We start from the raw sequence: 19,086 nt of genomic DNA on the forward strand, positions 1-19,086 counted from the left end.
ATCTTCTGGAAACATATCAGGATTTGTTGTGTCTCCATACTTACACAAGTCCTTCTTAGTTGCTACTTCCATATTTGCACACACATATGCACTTCATGAATCAATGACAGGGCAAGTGTCTGAATTTACTAGGCTGTAGGAACTGCATTCACAAGTATTGTCATATTGTCACCAAGAAAATTGAGAAGGCCTGAAAAAGCGTCTTACACAAAGGTTTAGTGCTTCCATCTTCTATGACAAGGAAACCCATATTTCATTACCTCCTGTGTCAAAGAAACATTAATCAGAAACAGATAGTAGAGGGCCCCAATAATGCACATTAAAAAGAAACCAAACAACTAAGCAGAAACCCCTGCAACAGCTATGATGTTCAATGCTCAGATCAGCTAGGAATTTTGTATGTGGACAACTGCTGTGTTCCTACCAGAGTCAGCACTCCTATGAAAGCTGTGATGTGTCTTTAAATCTCACCTTTATCATTCTAAAAGGAATGTCTTACAACTTCCATTGTGGTGGGATACTGCAACAGACAGAACTCTGAGATACAAATAGATGCCAGAGATGATAGAACTTAAAAATAATCCATCTGACCACGATAACTCCTTAAACAGAGCATAGATAGTTCTGTGAGTGAGACCCTTCACTTACAAAGTCTGTGCACAAGTCTCCATCTATCTTTGCCCACTGTGCCCTTGCATGGTGGACCCTCCCTATGCTTGCCTCTCCTGCCAGCAAGCTTAGTGGTTTCAGCCGAGTGTGCTGCACAGATACCTCTGCATACCTACAAAACCCCTTTCCTGGTCACCCCTGCTGTTTGTCCTTCAGCTCTGCTCCCATCTGTGGTTCTCAGAAACCTGCTAGCTGTGGTGGCTTCTTCCCTCCCACCCTTCAACCTGCTTGACCCAGTTGAGAGCTTCCCCTTGGCCATGCTGAGAGCCCCCCTTGACCCAAGAGCTCCCCCTTGGCCATGTGTGCTCAATTCACCTCTCCCCATAGCTGTCCCACATTGCAATGTCCACGAATGGGTTAAAAGGAAGGCTTTCTTCCCATGGCATAGCCCCATTTTTTTTAATTTTTATTTTTTGCAATTAACAAATATTTAATCAGCAAAGTGAACAAGCAAATCAAATATTTTTACCATCTGTCGCCTACAAAGTCTTCAGACCATATATAAGCTGATCAACTTGATGGCTAATTCCTTTTGTGTTGCTCTTTTCTTCAGCATTAGTAATTGCCTTTAAGTCTGTTGCACTCACTAGGCTGTCAGAAGGGTTATTAATGTGGGTAGATGTGGCAGGTAGATTAAATTCTAGCTATAAGTTGTCACTGAAGGACAAATGTCTTTGGTCAGTGTATCTGTAAGAGGACAGTGCAAGGAATCATCAGAGGAACAAAATATGTCAGTTTATTCATATAGGTCACCTCGATTTCTATATAGTGAGAGATGATTGAAAGTGGATGGTGAAGAGAACTGGGTAGTCTGCCCTACTACGTACCTAGTTATTGCTTGGCAATGACTTTACAATATTCTGCTGGTAGTTTGTTTAATTCACAGCACACCTGACTTTATTTCACTCCTGGTTATACACAGCTCTCCTATGAATACAGGCTGAATACAGCTGGGGTTCTGACTTTGGAGAAGAGAAGGCTCTGGGAAGATCTTAGAGCAGCATTCCAGTATCTAAAGGGGCTTACAAGAAAGCTGAAAAGGAACTTTTTACAAGGGCATGCAGGTATAGGACAAGGGGCAATGGCTTTAAACTGAAACAGGGGAGATTTAGATTAGATATAAAGAAGAAATTCTCTACTGTGAGGGTAGTGAGACAATGGCACAGGGTGCCCAGAGAAGCTGTGGCTGCCCCATCACTGGCAGTGTTCAAGGCCAGGTTGGACAGGCCTTGGAGGAACCTGCTCTAGTGGAAGGTGTCCCAAACCATTCTATGATTCTATGAGTTATTAATTTAATAGCCTCCAATAGACTCAGTACCTAGAGAAAGCGCTGAACAGGGAAACCAAGCATCCTTATAATTAGACAATAAAACTGCCTAAGTAGCGGTGTTTTCCTTCTTAATAATTAATGTGCAGACTTGCTACAGGAGCTGAAGCACTGTGATACATTACCTGGAGAGAATAGCAAAGACCCTCTGGTAACATTTTCAACATTGATGCAAAACATGCTCAAAAAAAGCAGTTAATTATCTGTGGAGCTTAACCGTTTCTTACAAAGACATTGATGTATTATGGTAGCCCCAGCAGTGTCCTTGTGTACAAAACATTTTTTGAGCCCATTTTAAACTTAAAGCATCATGAAAATGAGTTAAAAGTGTACAAAGGAGGAAAATGATTACTTTTGCTTATTTTGTAGCCAAAAGCTGGGTCTCTTGGATCGGGTTCGTGGTACCAATACTAAAGGAAAGCTATTTACCCCTCTGAATGTAGATGCCATTGAAGAAAGTCCTTCAAAAGAGCCTAAGAATGTTGTCTTGAATAATAAGGAACGTTTTCGCACTGCATTCCGAATGAAAGCGTACGCTTTTTGGCAAAGCTCAGAAGGTAGCCCATCTGTGATGATTTCTTTCTATCCATCCCCTACTCTCCCCATTTTACTTTGCTCCTCTGCATCTTCTGTTAAAGGTTTGTGACTTTCTGGGCCAAGCATGGCTGTTCCCTGGTTTTACATGGCACATTTGGGAAAGGCCCAGGAAATGAATGCTGGAGTTCAGGCAACATGCTGCTTGAAATAAGACAATGGCCCTCCATAAAAACAGTAATTGATATGGGGTAAAGCTGGTGATGGAATCAACATATTTGACCTAGAAAAAGAGGTCTCACTGGGAAGTGAATCTATATCCCCCCAAAAAGGCACATGCCATCATGGCTTGGTTTATCAGCAGGGATGCTATGTTAGGGTAGCTCCCTTCTAGACTGCATCCAGCCCTGCATTTGCCTGAGTCCAGACATCTCAAATATCTCCTCACAGCAATCTCTTAAAACCTTGTTTTATAGAGGGCTGTTTCCCTCCCATTCTCCCTACAACTGCTGCCCCTCAGCAGATTTCCAGTGGGTGTCCATGCAACATTATAGGACATTTTTCCTCTCAGCTTCCTTGAGCACACATTTTCCTCTTCTTGCGTATAGCATCTAAATGGTCTCCAAATAAGTTTCTCCTTTATTGTGCCAGCGCATTAATGCATACTGAACATAATACCATGGATTTAGTCTGGGTGTCTACACTGGAAACTTGATTATTCTCTTCCATGAAGGTACATGAGCTCCAAGCATTTCAAGTGGGAGGAGAACTTGGCCTGTAGCTTCTACATCTGTTTTAGCCTTATGTAACATAATTTTGGCGAAAAATTTCTCATTCTGAAATCTTATAAAAGTGGGAACTTTTAAATCCATTGGAAAGGAAGAGAAGTTCCCAGTGTTTCCGAAATGCTGGAATCTGAGAAGAGATCCCTCAAACAATGTCCCACTAGACTTATTAAAATGCTTTTAAGAGCTGACCAGAGAAAAAGGAACCTGCAAGAGATGTTCCTTTACTAAATTCCATTTATTTTATGCAGTGCTTTAGTAGGCATACTTCCCTCTAAACATTGCGTGGTCAGATGTTCACAGAGCTGTTTTTTGACCTGGTTTTCAGATGCAGGAACAGGTGAACCCATGGCAGAAGAGAGAGGCGACGGTAGCGACTTCCTTATGGAAGATATGATTCCCACATTCAAGACAGCCATCCGAGCTGTCAGGTAAATGTCTTTGATGCTCCTCAATGCTTTGCTTTGAGTTTGTGTTTTTATGCTTGAAGACACCACATTCCCATGTTGTTACATGTTGATTCATTGCTACTGTTCTTGCTTTTATAAAATGCAATAGATTAGATACTTCTCATCATTTAGATATTTCTAGATACACTGAAAAGCACAAGACAGACCCTATTTAAAGTCCTTTTTGAAAATACACAGAGACGGAAATATATTTCAGTGCCATTTTTGCAAGATACTCTATAAATATTTTTATTATAAAATAAAATTTTTTACAATTCCTCATTAAAATATGCTGTAAATACAGTATCTTGCTCAATTTAGTGACTATCATATTTGTGTAAGAGTGGAATTTTAGCTTAACAATAAACTCGGAGCTGACTCAACTCTTCTTTATTCACAGTTGTACAAGCGTGCAATATAGTTTTCAGCTGTCATCTTTTAATAGATGCTGAGGTCTTCACTTCAGCAGTTTTCAGCTTGTGACGTGTGTCACCTCTATTTTCATATCACAGGAGATATCCCCTATGGGTAGAAAACTCCTAGTAAGGCTTGATAATGTGTTTAGCACATCAAGCGCATAGAATTCATTCACTGATGTTCTGTTACTTCTCAGTACTTTTTTACTTTCTTCCCTTGAAAATGCCCCCATAGGAAAATACTCTGCTTTCATTGCACTTGCTTTTTATTCCAGAAGTTGTTGAGTTTTGGTCCAGGAAGTTACTACCTTCCAGGTGAGATACTGCAAGTCTGGAGTGCTCCAAAATTATCTTCTTAGAAAAACTTCAAGGAAGATGGTTATAAGTATATAACCATATGCCTATATGTATATAGCCATAGTATATATTCTCCTGGTTCTTTTCCAGCTTGGTGCAGGAGAACCAGTTATTAAGAATTCCAAGTTTTCTCATGCCTGCTGAAATCCAGGCTTTGCTCATGTTACCCATGACCACTTCCCTCCCAATGGAAGTCCCTTCATCCCTGCTTCGCCCATAGTTTTCCCTTTCTTTCCCTTCTACCTGCTTGCTTTAAAACATGGACTATATATCTGTCCAGTTTTCCAGCCCCATCTCTATGAAACATGCTAATATTACTTTGCAAAACTTCCTTTCCCACATCCTGTCCAAATCTAATTGATTCATGCAATTTCCCTTTAAACTTAGTCTTATGCCAAGCTGTTTGCTGTTTGGTTGGTTGGTTTTGGTATTAATGTTTGTGTTATCTTGTACAGTTTACTCAGCCCTCAAATATTAACGGGAAGTAATTCTTTCAGATAAAACCACTTAATGGGTTTTCAGGGTCAGGATTCAAAATTGCAATCAATAATAGTGTGATTCTTATTTTCCCTTTCTCCTGTTTAAATGTATAGTTTTGCTGCTATCATATGTAGTTTGGCTGAGTAGATATATGTTTAATTGTGAAATCTTGAAAAATATATGAGCCACAGATTTTAAGAGTCAAGAACCCTTAAAAAGTGGCAGTGGAATTATTTTTGCTAAATGAAAGTTTATGCAAATTATGAAAAAAAGGTAAAAAAGCCACCAACCTTGAAGAAAAAACAGCTCATAATCTTAACAAATCACAGAAATTCCTCAATTCAGACCAATAAGAACATGAAGATTCTACTGAGAAAGCAAACCCTTAGATCCCAACCCTGAGATTAAAGAACTAGAATACTGTTCATTCTCTGTGTATGTTTCTTTTTGATTTGTTTAGTCTACCAAGATATGGCAGTGTGAACTAATGTATAAACAGAAAAGAATAAAAAACAGAATGCCGAATAGTTTTCAAATGCTCTGGCCAGCACTGGTTCTTATTATAAGAAATCTGCTATTAATTACTAGGGCATTTTATAAATAAAATAATAATAACAGCAGCTGAAACTGTTGTTGTTATTATTACTATTATTATTATTATTACAACAACAACAGTAATGTCACACGGCTGTTTCTTCAGGGACACTTCAGGCAGTTCTGACACTTTCTTTTCTCCACAATTTGAACTGCTGCTGACTTCTTAACTTGCACATTTCTACCTAATTAGCATTTCCTTGTTGTCCAAAGTTTTCCCAGGTGCAAAAGGAAAACCAAGCTGAGAATGATTCTGCATTGCATCTGCTATGAATTAGTTTTGTAAGAGGCTGAAACATAAAAAGTCGGCTTTAGCTTCACAACTTCAAAATCTCCTGTTACTTTGTGGTACAAAATCAAATTCCACGTGTGATTTTGTAGCTTTGAATCATTTCTAGTTATGATTTTAGTGCTGACAAATACATTTTGTGCATATAACTTGTTTTAGCCTATTGGTCAAGAAAAGCCAAGTATTGTGTATTTACAAATGTGGTATGATATTAGAGATTCTCTGCCTATGTTTTATTGCCTTGTTTTGCAATAATATGCTCCATTTCCAAACATCCAGAATATTTCTCAATTATTCACTAAAACTGCAAATTATCATGATGGAATTTATATAAGAAGTTGATAATTCTTCTGTTTATTATGCAGAATACTACAGTTTCGTCTGTATAAAAAAAAATTCAAGGAGACTTTGAGGCCTTATGATGTAAAGGACGTGATAGAGCAATACTCAGCAGGGCATCTTGATATGCTTTCCAGAATAAAATATCTTCAGGCAAGGTAAGAATCCTCTGGTAAATGAGGAAAATGTGTAGCTGTGCTGGCAAAATTAAAGCGTAGTTGTTCTGTTTGCACACAAGGCCACCCAGAAGCTATGTCTTTGCTTAGCGTAGCTGGTTCTTATTTCAAAGTGCTTTTCCATGTACTGGGCTATCTCATTTTCAAGGATATAATAAGAAGTCTGTTTCCTACCTCACTATTACTGTTCTAGAAAAGGTGCTCTCTTAAATTACATACCAAGAAACACCATTGTTACTCTGTAAATTGAGCTCTGCATCAAAGAAGCTTAGATTTCATTGCAGTAATACGTTTTTGAACTTGAGAAGTTGAGGAGGGCTCGTGATGTTCGAAATCTGCACCTATCTGTGATGGCATCTACATGCCTTATACTTTCTTTTCCTCAGACTGACGTGTTGTGTGATCTTGGACAGCAGAGCACCTCTCAGATACTCATCTGAGTCCAAGCAGCTAGTCATTGGAGTATCAGGAATCTCCACCTTTTCTCAAATTCTGATTTTCGCTAAACCTGATGGGTCTCTCCTCCCATTTTTAGGGCAGTGGTTACTGAAATTTTTTGACAATTACACTACTTCGTTCCTTTGAAGGAAGTCAAGTCATGTATTTCAAATGGCAGTGTTTGGAAGTAGTGAGCTAGATAATTATTATAATGAAATTACCAGGTAATTACAATTCAGTGTATCAGTAGTGGACCCAGAACAGAGCAAGCACATCATGACCCTCAGTATATTACCAAATCAAAGTGTGCTTCCTTTTTAGCTTTTTTGGCTACTGTTTGTCACAGAGATGCACAGCGTTTTCTACCATTTGTCAACATTTAGAGATGGACTTACGGAGTTGCACTTTTCTTTTTTCCAGAGTAGATATGATTTTTACACCTGGACCTCCATCTACTCCCAAGCATAAGAAATCTCAAAAGGGAGGAGCTTTTTCTTACCCTTCACAACAGTCTCCCAGGTGATTTTTTTTTTTATGCCTAGTATTTTGCACACACCAAAACAGAAATAAAAGCATTCATATCAATAGCATGACCTTCATTCATCCAGCCAGTCGCTGTTTCAGTAATGGTACTGAGAGGTTATGTTGCTACAAGCTTCCCTAGGAATAATGTATGATGGAAATTTAAACTTAATGGCTTTGTCTAGCTCAGCTTCTCCATGGTCTGTAAATGTGTTTTTATATGAAATATGTACATTTGGTTGCTGATGTACTGAATTTCTACCATTGAACCAGTAAATCCACTTAAAAATTCAATAAACATGACCAATAGCTTGAAGGTAATTCAGTTACCTTGTGAACTGAAAAAAGTTCCAAATGGCAAACACAGAGTTATAATGATGCTCACATAATGACTGGTGAGAATTACTGAGAATAAATTGCAATACCAGGTTTCTGGGTGTGAAAGTTACAACATGTTATTGTATTGCTGTATTCGTGGTAGCAAGAATTCAGTAATAAATGACATGTCTTCTGTTATTTACAACTATCAATCTGTCAATAAATACCAGTGAAGAACCACGTAAGACCATCAACAATCTGTCCCCAAAGCTGTTGTGTTTGCTCAGAACAAAAGTAATCTTACGCAAAATAAATTAAAACTTGTCTTTATCTGGTTTATCCACTTTTTTTTTTTTTTTTTTTAAATACCTAAAAACATGTAAATGTGAAGACAGAGACCTACGTATATGGAAAAGGCAATGATTATTTGGGAAACAAAGCAGATTGCAAGATTTGAATGAGCCTATATCATCAGTAACCCAATGTGCAAACTCTGACATGTTTGAGTTACAGTTTCTTTAGTAAGACGTATTCACATCTATATTTTGAATTGTGTCAAAAGAGAAAAGCTGGACCTGTTAAAAGAAAAGTTTCATGGTATATTTGTTCTAAGTCATGTCAAAGAACAAGTGCTTAAAAACTGGTTTTCTAGATTTGTACGTAGGTTATGGAAAGACTTTGAGATTCCTTTGAGGTTGGTTTAGAAACATTTTGATAAAGATTTAACTTGCTAATGACCATCTTAGATCACATGAAGTTATAAATGTCAGTTCTTTAGTTAAGCAGAGGTCATATTCTCACCTCCTGAAGTTAGCCCATCTGATGGACAGGCAGAGGGAAATTACATAAAAGAAAATTTATTCAGGAATCTACTTTAAATCTCCAGGTCAAACTCTCTTTCCAGCATTTCGGGTCTCTGCCACTCACTATTTGGTTTAATGAAACTGAGTTAAAAAAAAAACACTCAGCCTTGAAACTCAGATTCAATCTTTAAAGACAGTAATTATAAAGAATTAGATTTTAAAACACATGGCCATTTTTAGACCCACTATCTGGACTACCTCAACTTTTTTCACAAACCTGAAATTTTTCCAGTAAACATGATATTAATTTCATTTTCACATTGAAAATTTTGTTTGCTTCTGTTTTTTTCTTAATCATTATCTTAATTTCAAAACAAAAGAATTTCATATTAGAAATCAGGAATACATATTTTTAGAAATGCATTGCAATCACATAGAATAGACTTTTGCTCCTGTTTTTACTATAAATATTTTCTTAGCTGGGATTTCAAGGAGCTATATGAATATACCACTCAGATGGTAATTCTGTTTTCTGATGTAAATTACTTACTGTGATGCAAAGAAACATTGAACACTAATAGAATTATTAATTCTTTATAGAAATGATCCATATGTAGCCAAAGCATCTACAGCAGATACTGAAGACCAAAGTATGATGGGCAAATTTGTTAAAGTTGAAAGACAGGTATGTAATTTCATGACAATGATGGAGGCTGAGGTGCTTGGATGATTATGATATGCTTCTGTATGAGTCTTTGGCTTATCCAGGCAGATTTGTACTGTCAGTGATCAAAATTCACACAGATCTTGTACTAATAATCACAGAATTATGTTGTTAGTTTTCAATGAAATACTTTAATTAAAAGGGAAGTGTACATTTTGAAACCTGGGGAATGAATATTCACATATTCACCAGGTTATATATGGCAGCAAGACCCTAACCACAATGTTCAGATGGGACTTTTTCAGTCCCTTAAAGTCCATACTCATTATGTCTGGTGTTTTCTTGTGAGCACCACTTTCTTTTGCAGGGTCTGGTGCTCAAAAGGGCTGCCTCCACAGGCATTTTGATGACTTCTGTGCATCCTAGCCTATTGCTTAGCAAGTCAAGACACTCGTTTTTAAATACATAAGTAAGATAGAAGCAAGTGACACTGGTTCTCATGGAATGTAAATGTTTAGGCACAAAGTACTATCAAAAGACAAATGAAATTACTCCCCACACTAATGTTGTGGAGCTATTGTTAGAAAATAGCCCTGTGTGCAAAGGTAATTTCATCTGTTACATTTTGCTGATATCTATTATGTAGCATCAAGTCTTCAAACCTCACATTGTAGACTACTGTTGGGTGCTGGACTGTCAAATATCCAGCCATGCTAAGAATTTTTTTGAGCACAGGTCATTAGGGACAGGTCTTAATCTGAGGCAGTTAGAGGATAAGCTGGTATCGACTGCAGCCCAGCTTCCATGGAAAGGGAAAGTCATGGTTATCTTACAGTTACTTTCATGACCAATAAATATGGCAACATACTATTGCTGGGGCAGCACCCATATGGAAACATTGAGTCTTTCATTGAACAACTCACTTGAGAAGATAAAACAACATTGTTCTTTTTCAGGTTAATGACATGGGGAAGAAACTGGATTTTCTTGTTGATATGCATATGCATCATATGGAGCAGCTGCAAATACAGGTCGCTGAGATAAGTCCATTGAAAGAAACTGCTTCTCCTGCAAAGGAGAGGAGAGAAGAAAACAAATATTCTGAATTAAAAACAATAATATATAAATACACTGAGCAGAGTGCTCATGAAACTCCGTACAACTTCCAACAGGTTCCAGTCAACAAAGTCAGTCCTTATGGCTTCTCAGCACACGGTCATATGACTCATTCACAACCTGTATCAATAGGTGGGCAAAACTCTGGCAAACTGCAAGCCACACCTTCCTCAACTTCATATGCAGAAAGGCCAACAGTTCTGCCTATATTTACATTGATGGACTCCCAGGTTAGCTACCACTCTCAAGGAGACCTACAAAGCCCTTACTCGGATAAGGTGTCTCCAAGGCAGAGAAGGAGCTTAACAAGAGACAGTGATACTCCATTGTCCCTTCTCTCCGTCAACCATGAGGAACTTGAGCGCTCCCCAAGTGGCTTCAGTATCTCCCAAGACAAAGACGACTTCCCGTTTGGCCCCAACGGGGGATCGGCATGGATGAGAGAGAAACGCTACCTAGCAGAGGGGGAAACGGACACAGACACCGACCCTTTCACACCAAGTGGCTCCATGCCTTTGTCTTCTACAGGAGATGGGATTTCAGATTCAATATGGACCCCTTCAAATAAGCCAGTTTAAAAGTGCGTGTGGGGGCAGTCACTGGTTGACTTCTCCATGTAATGTAAGCATACTTTGTATATCTCACTTACTCTACACCCAAAGCTTACTAGTTCAAAACACCAATGGCTGCATAAGATGCATGTGATATTAGTGGTAGTCATTCTGCACCATTTCATACAATTTACTAATGCAGTTTTTTTCATGCTACCAAAACTAAGGAGCTTAGTTTTGAGCATGGTTTGCATGACTTTACCCTATATAAATGGTACAGCTGATTTCTTCTATGATACATATCTATCTGATACTCTTCAATACAACAATGGTGATTTGATAACAGGCAAGATATGGTGGTCCTTGCTATAGTTTGCAAACAGAGCAGCAAAGTGAAAATATTTTTAGGAGCAATATCTCTTTGTGGAAACATGACATCTGAATCCATTTCTGATACAAGTAAATCAATCTCTAGTCAACCTATCCAAGAACATCTAATATTCAAAGCAGGGATAAAGCTGAGTCAAAGTTAATGACCTTAATGAAATGGTTTTGTGAACTGAATGTTTCTCGTGATCATTTATACAACTACCCATGAAATACAATGTCAAAGTGAGATTAAGGGTAGAATTTAAAATCATTGATGCCACCTCCTGGGATTGATCATGGGTATTTATTGTAAAATGTAAATATAAATCTCTTAAACTACTTTGAAAATCTTCATTAGCATTTATAAAATCCATGAATGTGTGCCATCTTTGGGATCAATGTACAAATAGATAAATATCATTTTGTCACCTATCCCTGAGCAACACAGAGATAAGTATGCTCCCTAGGGCTTCATCCAAATATTTTTTCATGGGAACTAGAAATTGTGTTGAAAGAGAGCAGGAAAACAATATAACCCACTGATAACAGGGCAGAAATGAATCAAAGATCTCACCACTACAATGGGAATGTAGTATCTATACAGCTAGTAAAACTAGCCTGTCCAAATAACCTATGCAGGACTTACCTGGTGTCAGTCCAGATGTGCATGAAATATTGTCCATTTGATGTCAAGTTTGATGGCTACCAACTCTTTACAGCTAACAGAAAGCTAATCAGTACGGTGGTGAGTACAGGGTACAAGAACCAAGGCACAAATCAGCTGTAGGATGAGATTAATCTCATCTTTAACTCAATTATCTACAATGACCAAATTTCAAAGGAGCAGAGGGGACTTGCATAGATGTCAACTGATCAAAGACACCCACCGTCAGTCCTGTTGAGGATGACCCTTGTTACTCAACACAATGGCTACAACGCCATGGCTAGAGCACTGACCAACAAAGATACAAGGATTTGGCCCATGTAAAATGTTAGAAAGCGGACTTGAGATAGTGACTGCTTGTATTATACTGCAGCTGCACAACTGAGCATCCTTGGTATATCCAATAAGAGCACAAGATCTTGTATCTCCAAGAAAGAGATACAGACTTCCCAGTATTTACTGGATATTGTACAGGCCTGGATAGAATGCACTCCAATGGAAGATACCTTGTTGGGTTTTGCCCACTTTAGTAAACATCTTTGATTCCTCACTACTGTTGACATCTTATAAGTCATTCCATCCAAGGAAACTTGATTGTCTTCCAGAAGTAGTCACACAGTATCACAGTATCACAGTATGTTAGAGATTGGAAGGGACCTCGAAAGATCATCTAGTCCAATCCCCCTGCCGGAGCAGGAACACCTAGATAATGTTACACAGGAATGCGTCCAGGCGGGTTTTGAATGTCTCCAGGGAAGGAGACTCCACAACCTCCCTGGGCAGCCTGTTCCAGTGTTCCGTCACCCTCACTGAGAAGAAGTTTCTTCTCAAGTTTAAGTGGAACCTCTTGTGTTCCAGTTTGTACCCATTACCCCTTGTCCTATCATTGTTTGCCACTGAGTAGAGCCTGGCTCCGTCCTCGTGACACTCCCCCTTTATATATTTATAGACACTGATAAGGTCACCCCTCAGTCTCCTCTTCTCCAAACTATAGAGACCCAGCTCCCTCAGTCTTTCCTCATAAGGGAGATGTTCCACTCCCTTAATCATCTTTGTTGCCCTGCGCTGGACTCTCTCCAGCAGCTCCCTGTCCTTCTTGAACTGAGGGGCCCAGAACTGGACACAATACTCCAGATGGGGTCTCACCAGGGCAGAGTAGAGGGGAAGGAGGACCTCTCTCGACCTACTAACCACCGCCCTTCTAATACACCCCAGGATGCCATTGGCCTTCTTAGCCACAAGGGCACAGTGTTGGCTCATGGTCATCCTGTTGTCCACTAGTACCCCCAGGTCCCTCTCCCCTACACTGCTCTCTAACAGGTCATTCCCCAACCTATACTGGAACCTGGGGTTGTTCCTGCCCAGATGCAGGACTCTACACTTTCCCTTGTTATATTTCATCAAGTTACTCCCTGCCCAACTCTCCAGCCTATCCAGGTCTCGCTGGATGGCAGCACAGCCTTCTGGTGTATCAGCCACTCCTCCCAGCTTAGTGTCATCAGCAAACTTGCTGATAGTACACTCAATTCCCTCATCTAAATCATTGATGAATATATTAAATAATACCGGTCCCAGTACTGACCCTTGAGGCACTCCACTAGTTACAGGCCTCCAACTAGACTCAGCCCCATAGACTACAACTCTCTGGCTTCTCTCCTTCAGCCAGTTCGCAGTCCACCTCACTACCTGATCATCCAGTCCACACTTCCTCATTTTAGCCGCGAGGATGCTGTGGGAGACTGTGTCAAATGCTTTGCTGAGGTCAAGGTAGACCACATCCACCGCTCTGCCATCATCCATCCACCGTGTTATTTCCTCATAAAAGGCTAAGAGATTGGTCAAACATGATTTCCCCCTGGTGAAGCCATGTTGACTGCCCCTCATAACCTTCTTATCCTTGATATGCCTTAAGATGGTACCAAGGATAAGGTGTTCCATCACTTTCCCAGGGATGGAGGTGAGGCTGACCGGTCTGTAGTTACCCGGGTCCTCCTTCTTGCCCTTTTTGAAGACTGGAGTGACATTTGCTTTCCTCCAGTCCTCAGGCACCTCTCCCGTTTCCCAAGACTTGGTAAAGATGATGGAGAGTGGTCTAGCAATGACTTCCGCCAGTTCCCTCAGCACCCGCGGGTGCATCCCATCTGGACCCATGGATTTATGGATGTCCAGATTGCTCAACTGGTCTCTAACCCATTCCTCATCGACTAAGGCAAACCGCTCCGTCGACCTGACTTCATCTAAGGTCTCAGGGGTACAGGGCTCTTCAGGACTGCCCGCAGCAGAGTAGACAGAGACAAAGAAGGCATTCAGTAACTCTGCCATCTCTTTATCTTCTGTCAGACATTGCCTTCATCTTCATCATTTATTCTCTGCTTGAAGAGGCATCTAAAGGATTAGGATCTTGCTTCATCTGCTTCTTCAGCTAAATTATGATACATCATTCTGGGACACATCTTCAGTGAGAACAAATTGCTGTGCATACTTGAATAAGTAGTGCAGACCTGTTACAGCATTTGAAGTCCAGGCTGTGTCCGTGGAGCTGTTCTGAGGCAGCAACTATAATGAGATGAGGCACAATTTTGGTAATTACTTAATTGACAAAATAGCCATTGACCTGAAAGATTGTCTGTGCTTGGTGCAGTTTCATGGCTAAAATTGCAGAGAATAGAACTAGCTGACAAAAGTGCAATTCATCATCATTTGGCTTATTGAGAAGAATTCCTTGACCATCAGTGATTCTTGCAAATACCTGCATTGAGCCTGCTGCAGGCTCGCTGATGCAGTAATACATGTCTATGGCCACTCATATGATTTAACCCTCACCTGACGAATGAAAAAAAAACCCAAAACTGATTTTAACATTGCTGGAGTTCAGAAATTCATGTAAGTATGTGCTAGACAAACCCGCTTCACTTTTCTCATATGCCAGGTGCCTGGCATTCCTCCCTGATTCCATTTGAGCTTGGCCCTTCTTAAAATGCTTTCTAGATCTGAGCAATCAAAAGTCAAGTCAGACAAAGCCCACTGAGAAATCTGTGAGTATCTTTGACAGGGACTATGCCATGGAGCTCCCTATCCAATTCCCCCTCAAGTTCTTCAGTTCAGGTTTCTAATCTCTCCAATGCCAGGTCATATAAAAGGAATCTTTTCTCAGTATTCAACCTTGCTGAAAATCCATAAATCACCTCATTATAAAGTCACGTTTATTCCAAGAGAAAATCCAAGCAAGGGCAGAGACTTGGGTGAGTTCCCACCTGCACGCTGTGTGTAGCCTCAGGCATTCCTCTTCTTAAAAGACCCTAGTGGTAAGCACAGCAAGAGCCTCTGCAGTGGGCATCACTGGATCCTCTGGAAGACACCCAAGAAGAGAGTCAAGGAAGCTCTGGTTAGCTTACTTTAATATGATTTTTTTTCTAACAAACTTCTTTGCCCTGAAACCAGTCACTGCTATGTTCAGTAGGGTGATGTGCCTAATGGCTGTTTGTCTTTTACACCATCTGGATTAAAATTAGGGTGTGCATCAGTCTGCCCTCTATGCTGACAATAGGTGCGTCAAGATGCCACCAGCAAAGTGAGATCTGGAGACCTGATGTGGGGTCTGCATGCGAGTTTCATCAAACTCCAGTTCAGGTTGAGTCCAGGCTGTGCATCAGCCTTGGAACTGCAGTTAGGTGTCTGCCATAGATACTGGACAGAATAAGGTATCTGTGATTATTGACTGTGGCAACATTTAAAATGTCAGGACCTGTTTTGCAGAATAGGTTTAGCACAAAAAGAAATTGTTATTCACAGTTTCGTTTGAGAGAGGCAGCTGGTCAATAATACTCTTCATTCTTCCGTTTGAGTGTGACATTTAAGTTCAACAGCTATCATTTTCAGTTGGGTTGGATCTTCCTCATGTCTAGACTGACACTGACACTTTGTTTACATGTAGTTAATGTTAAAAGTAATTAACCATTGGAATCCACTCTTTGATAAGACTTGAGTCCTGCAAGTGACCAAGGATTCCTTTCAGGCCTTGAGATGTTTTCTATAATGAGAAAGTGGGGGGGCTTTCCTCTGCTCTTTCTGAAGCCATCAAGAAACCTTCTCAAACTGCTGCACTGGGAGCAGGACTGGGTCTTAATCTTCCTTTATTTATGAATTTCCTTGTGAAAGACAGCACTGATCTGAAGATGCTTTCCTTAACTACATTTTTATGCTGATTTTTCAGTCACTAACAAATGGCACAAGCCTGGAAGTTTTGGGAAGGTGAGTCTGTGTTTACATTGTGTGCTTCTCTTTGCAGTTCTCTTATCAATCAAGTTCCCTATCTTTAGATTCAAACTGAGGATATTTCATTAAGGCAGAAGTGAATGTTCAGTTAAAGAATGCACATATAGAAAATGTGGTTTGTGCTCCATTTAAGGAGTTGGTCCTTTAAAAGAATCAAGTGAGGAAATGGCTGTTGTCCTTGCCTTGGCTTTTCCCTGCACTGAATTAATCAGTCTGGCTTCTATCAAACTAAAAGGACATGGAGAGATTGATTGAACAGCTCCTAAGCTGACTCTGGCTACACTGGCTCTGGTTTTATCTGTAACTTTGCTGCACTGTTATGTTTCAGAGTGGAAATAGCTTTCAGTTTTTCTGCTTCAAATTGTGGCCCAGCAGATCCACAAACTGATTCTCACCTGAACCTGCGTGTAGCGGGGCTGCTGCCCTGTGGCCTTCAGGCGAGCACCGTGGTCCAACCAGTGTGTAAGATCGCAGCCTAAAGCAATCAGAAAATGCAAGTTAAGGAGCAAATTCAGCCCTGCTGGGAGCCCGGTTGTTGCAGGGGAGTCACGTAAGAACTGAACCTGTCCTGCTTTGTGCAGACCATGTGAAGAAGAGCTGGGTCTTGGTTCCTTGCACCCCACAGCCCCCACCACTAAGCTTTAGGTGCATAAGAGCTGCAAACCTAAATTTTCTATAGCACCTCATGAATTTGGTGGGATGTCCCTTTTCCAAGAGCCCCACTGAATGTGGGTGTTCACTTTTGAAGGCTATTATTTCCTGAGGTGCAGGGGGAAAAGGGGCCATTTTCAAGCGGTTTTAGCTGGGCACTGTAGGAATGAAGATCCTGTGTCTCACTATTGCTTCTGATTATTTAGGCTGTAAGATCTGATCCTTCCCAATACAGCTTTTAGTAGCTTCCCTCTGAAGTTAAGTGAAGCAAAATACTGGATATGGGATCCTATTTCCAACCTCAAGTATATGCTGAGACTGAAGGTTACATAGCCAACTGCATTTTGTTTTCTAGTTATGGCATCTTATTATTACTAGTATTTGTGCCTTGCTCACTGAAATTTTCTCCATGCTACAAAGATGCTTTTCAGATTCTGGCTGACAAGGGAACACAACTTTTATACAAGTGGCCTTTAGTGCTCTTTATAATATTATTTATTGTAATTTTTAAACTGTATGTGTAATTTCTATTCTGGCACTGTCCAATATTTGAACAACTTTAATATGTTTATTTCAATATATTATGCAAACAATACTTCTTAACTGATTTTTTTTATGTTCTGTCTTTAAAAACTGCACCACTTATTAATAAATAGAAATTTCAATTATGATGTGGAGGAATTTATTTTCATTTAAATTATGATATCTTCACACATATTCAAAGAACAGAGTGTCAAATGTACCCCCAGAAAAGGCATTGGCAAAGATCTTTTTGACTTCATGTATGCAGGACTGAGCTCATAGATACAAGTAGGCTTTATCTGGCTTCTGCAGCTAGTCTTGTTCCAATATAACACAGTAGATCCTATTATTTGTGACTCCCTTTGATTTAGTGGCCATGTAAGGTCCATGGCTTTGATCATCTATGTGTGGGAAAATGCAAACCAGGGGAAAATTCATTCATATTAGAGACAATAACTTGCTAAATAATGATGGAGTAGCACACAAAGTATGTACAGAACATCGTAATGGCCCAAGCCAGCCTGCTCTGAGTAGACTCTGCAGGGAATTCAACAGCAGCCAAGAAGGCCAAGAGCATCCTGGCCTGTATCAGCAATAGTGTGGCAGCAGGGCCAGGGCTGTGATCATCCCTACCCTGTAATGGGCACTGGTTAGGTTGTGTCTCAAATCCTGTGTTCAGATCTGGGACCCTTACTATAAGAAAGACATTGATGTGCTGGAGCAGGGCCAGAGAAGGGCAATGGAGCTGGTGCAGGGCCTGGAGCACAAGTGTGTGATGGGGAATGGCTTAGGGACCTGGGGTGTTTAGCCTGGAGAAGAGAAGGCTCAGGGAGGACCTTATTGCTCCCTACAGCTGCCTGACAGGAGGATGGAGAGAGGAGATGGCTGGTCTCTTCTTCCAAGTAACAAGCTATCAGACAAGAGGAAACAGCCTCAAGCTGCAGCAGGGGAGGTTTAGATTGGAGATTAGGAACAATTTCTTCCCCCGAACAGTTGTCAAGCATTGGAACAGGCTGCCCAGGGCAGTGGTGGAATCATCGTCCCTGGAGGTATTTAAAAGGCATCTAGACGCAGTGCACAGGGACACGATTTAGTGGTGGACTTGGTAGCACTAAGTTAACAGTTGGACTTGATGACCGAAAGTGTCTTTTCCAATCTAAACTATTCTGTGATTCTATGATTCTATCTATAATTCTCCTTTTAGGAGATGAAATTTGTTTTATTCTTCTGAAAAAATCAACAAAGAAACGTTATTAAATTTAGTGACTCATGCTTGATAAAATTTGTGCAAAAAAAAGTAGGATATTGCTAACATCTGAAATGAAATTTAGATGAAAAGAAACTTTATGGAGCTAGCACATTTCTTAATCAAATGTCCTAAATGTCTTGCAAAATCATAAAGGCAGAGGACTAAGGGAGAAGTTTTGAATTGCAATCAGGCTTTTTCAGCATTTTTCATTAGCACCTGATGAGGCAGGCACAGCTGGGTGGGTACATGTTTTCCTACTAGGCATGTAGGACAGGTAGGTTTGCAAGATGCTTTAGGTGCAACAGTGTTCCGTGTGCCGCAGCTCACCTTTGAGGGCCGAGATGGTTTATACCCCAGCCAGGATAGTGGGGTTTCATACCTGAGGGCTCTGCCAGACTGGGATGGAACGGGTGGGAAGGGGTGCTGGTGCTGACTCTGGCTCAGATCACAAGAACATACAAGGCAGAGCCCTTGCAGTCACTCAGAGGTATTGCAATTGCTATGTAGAAGGGTGTGTTTAAAAGGTCTA

General features: G+C 40.3%; 1 protein-coding gene across 2 annotated transcripts in view; it reads left to right on the forward strand.

The window, feature by feature from the left end:
• The window catches only part of KCNQ3 (potassium voltage-gated channel subfamily Q member 3), a 193,785-nt gene extending 181,421 nt beyond the window's left edge, over positions 1-12,364 (forward strand). For both annotated transcript variants that reach the window (XM_057429829.1, XM_057429830.1), the window contains 6 exons: positions 2,366-2,553; positions 3,644-3,746; positions 6,266-6,397; positions 7,274-7,372; positions 9,097-9,181; positions 10,117-12,364. In XM_057429829.1, the coding sequence (XP_057285812.1) occupies positions 2,366-2,553; positions 3,644-3,746; positions 6,266-6,397; positions 7,274-7,372; positions 9,097-9,181; positions 10,117-10,854 (1,345 nt within the window). In that variant the 3' untranslated portion in view covers positions 10,855-12,364. The remainder of the gene's footprint in view (positions 1-2,365; positions 2,554-3,643; positions 3,747-6,265; positions 6,398-7,273; positions 7,373-9,096; positions 9,182-10,116) is intronic.
• Positions 12,365-19,086: the final 6,722 nt, after the last annotated feature.

This window comes from Pezoporus wallicus, unplaced genomic scaffold (genome assembly GCF_028554395.1).
Source record: "Pezoporus wallicus isolate ANWC-B61680 ecotype Strahan unplaced genomic scaffold, APGP_CSIRO_Pwel_v1 contig_7545, whole genome shotgun sequence".
Lineage (NCBI taxonomy): Eukaryota > Metazoa > Chordata > Aves > Psittaciformes > Psittacidae > Pezoporus > Pezoporus wallicus.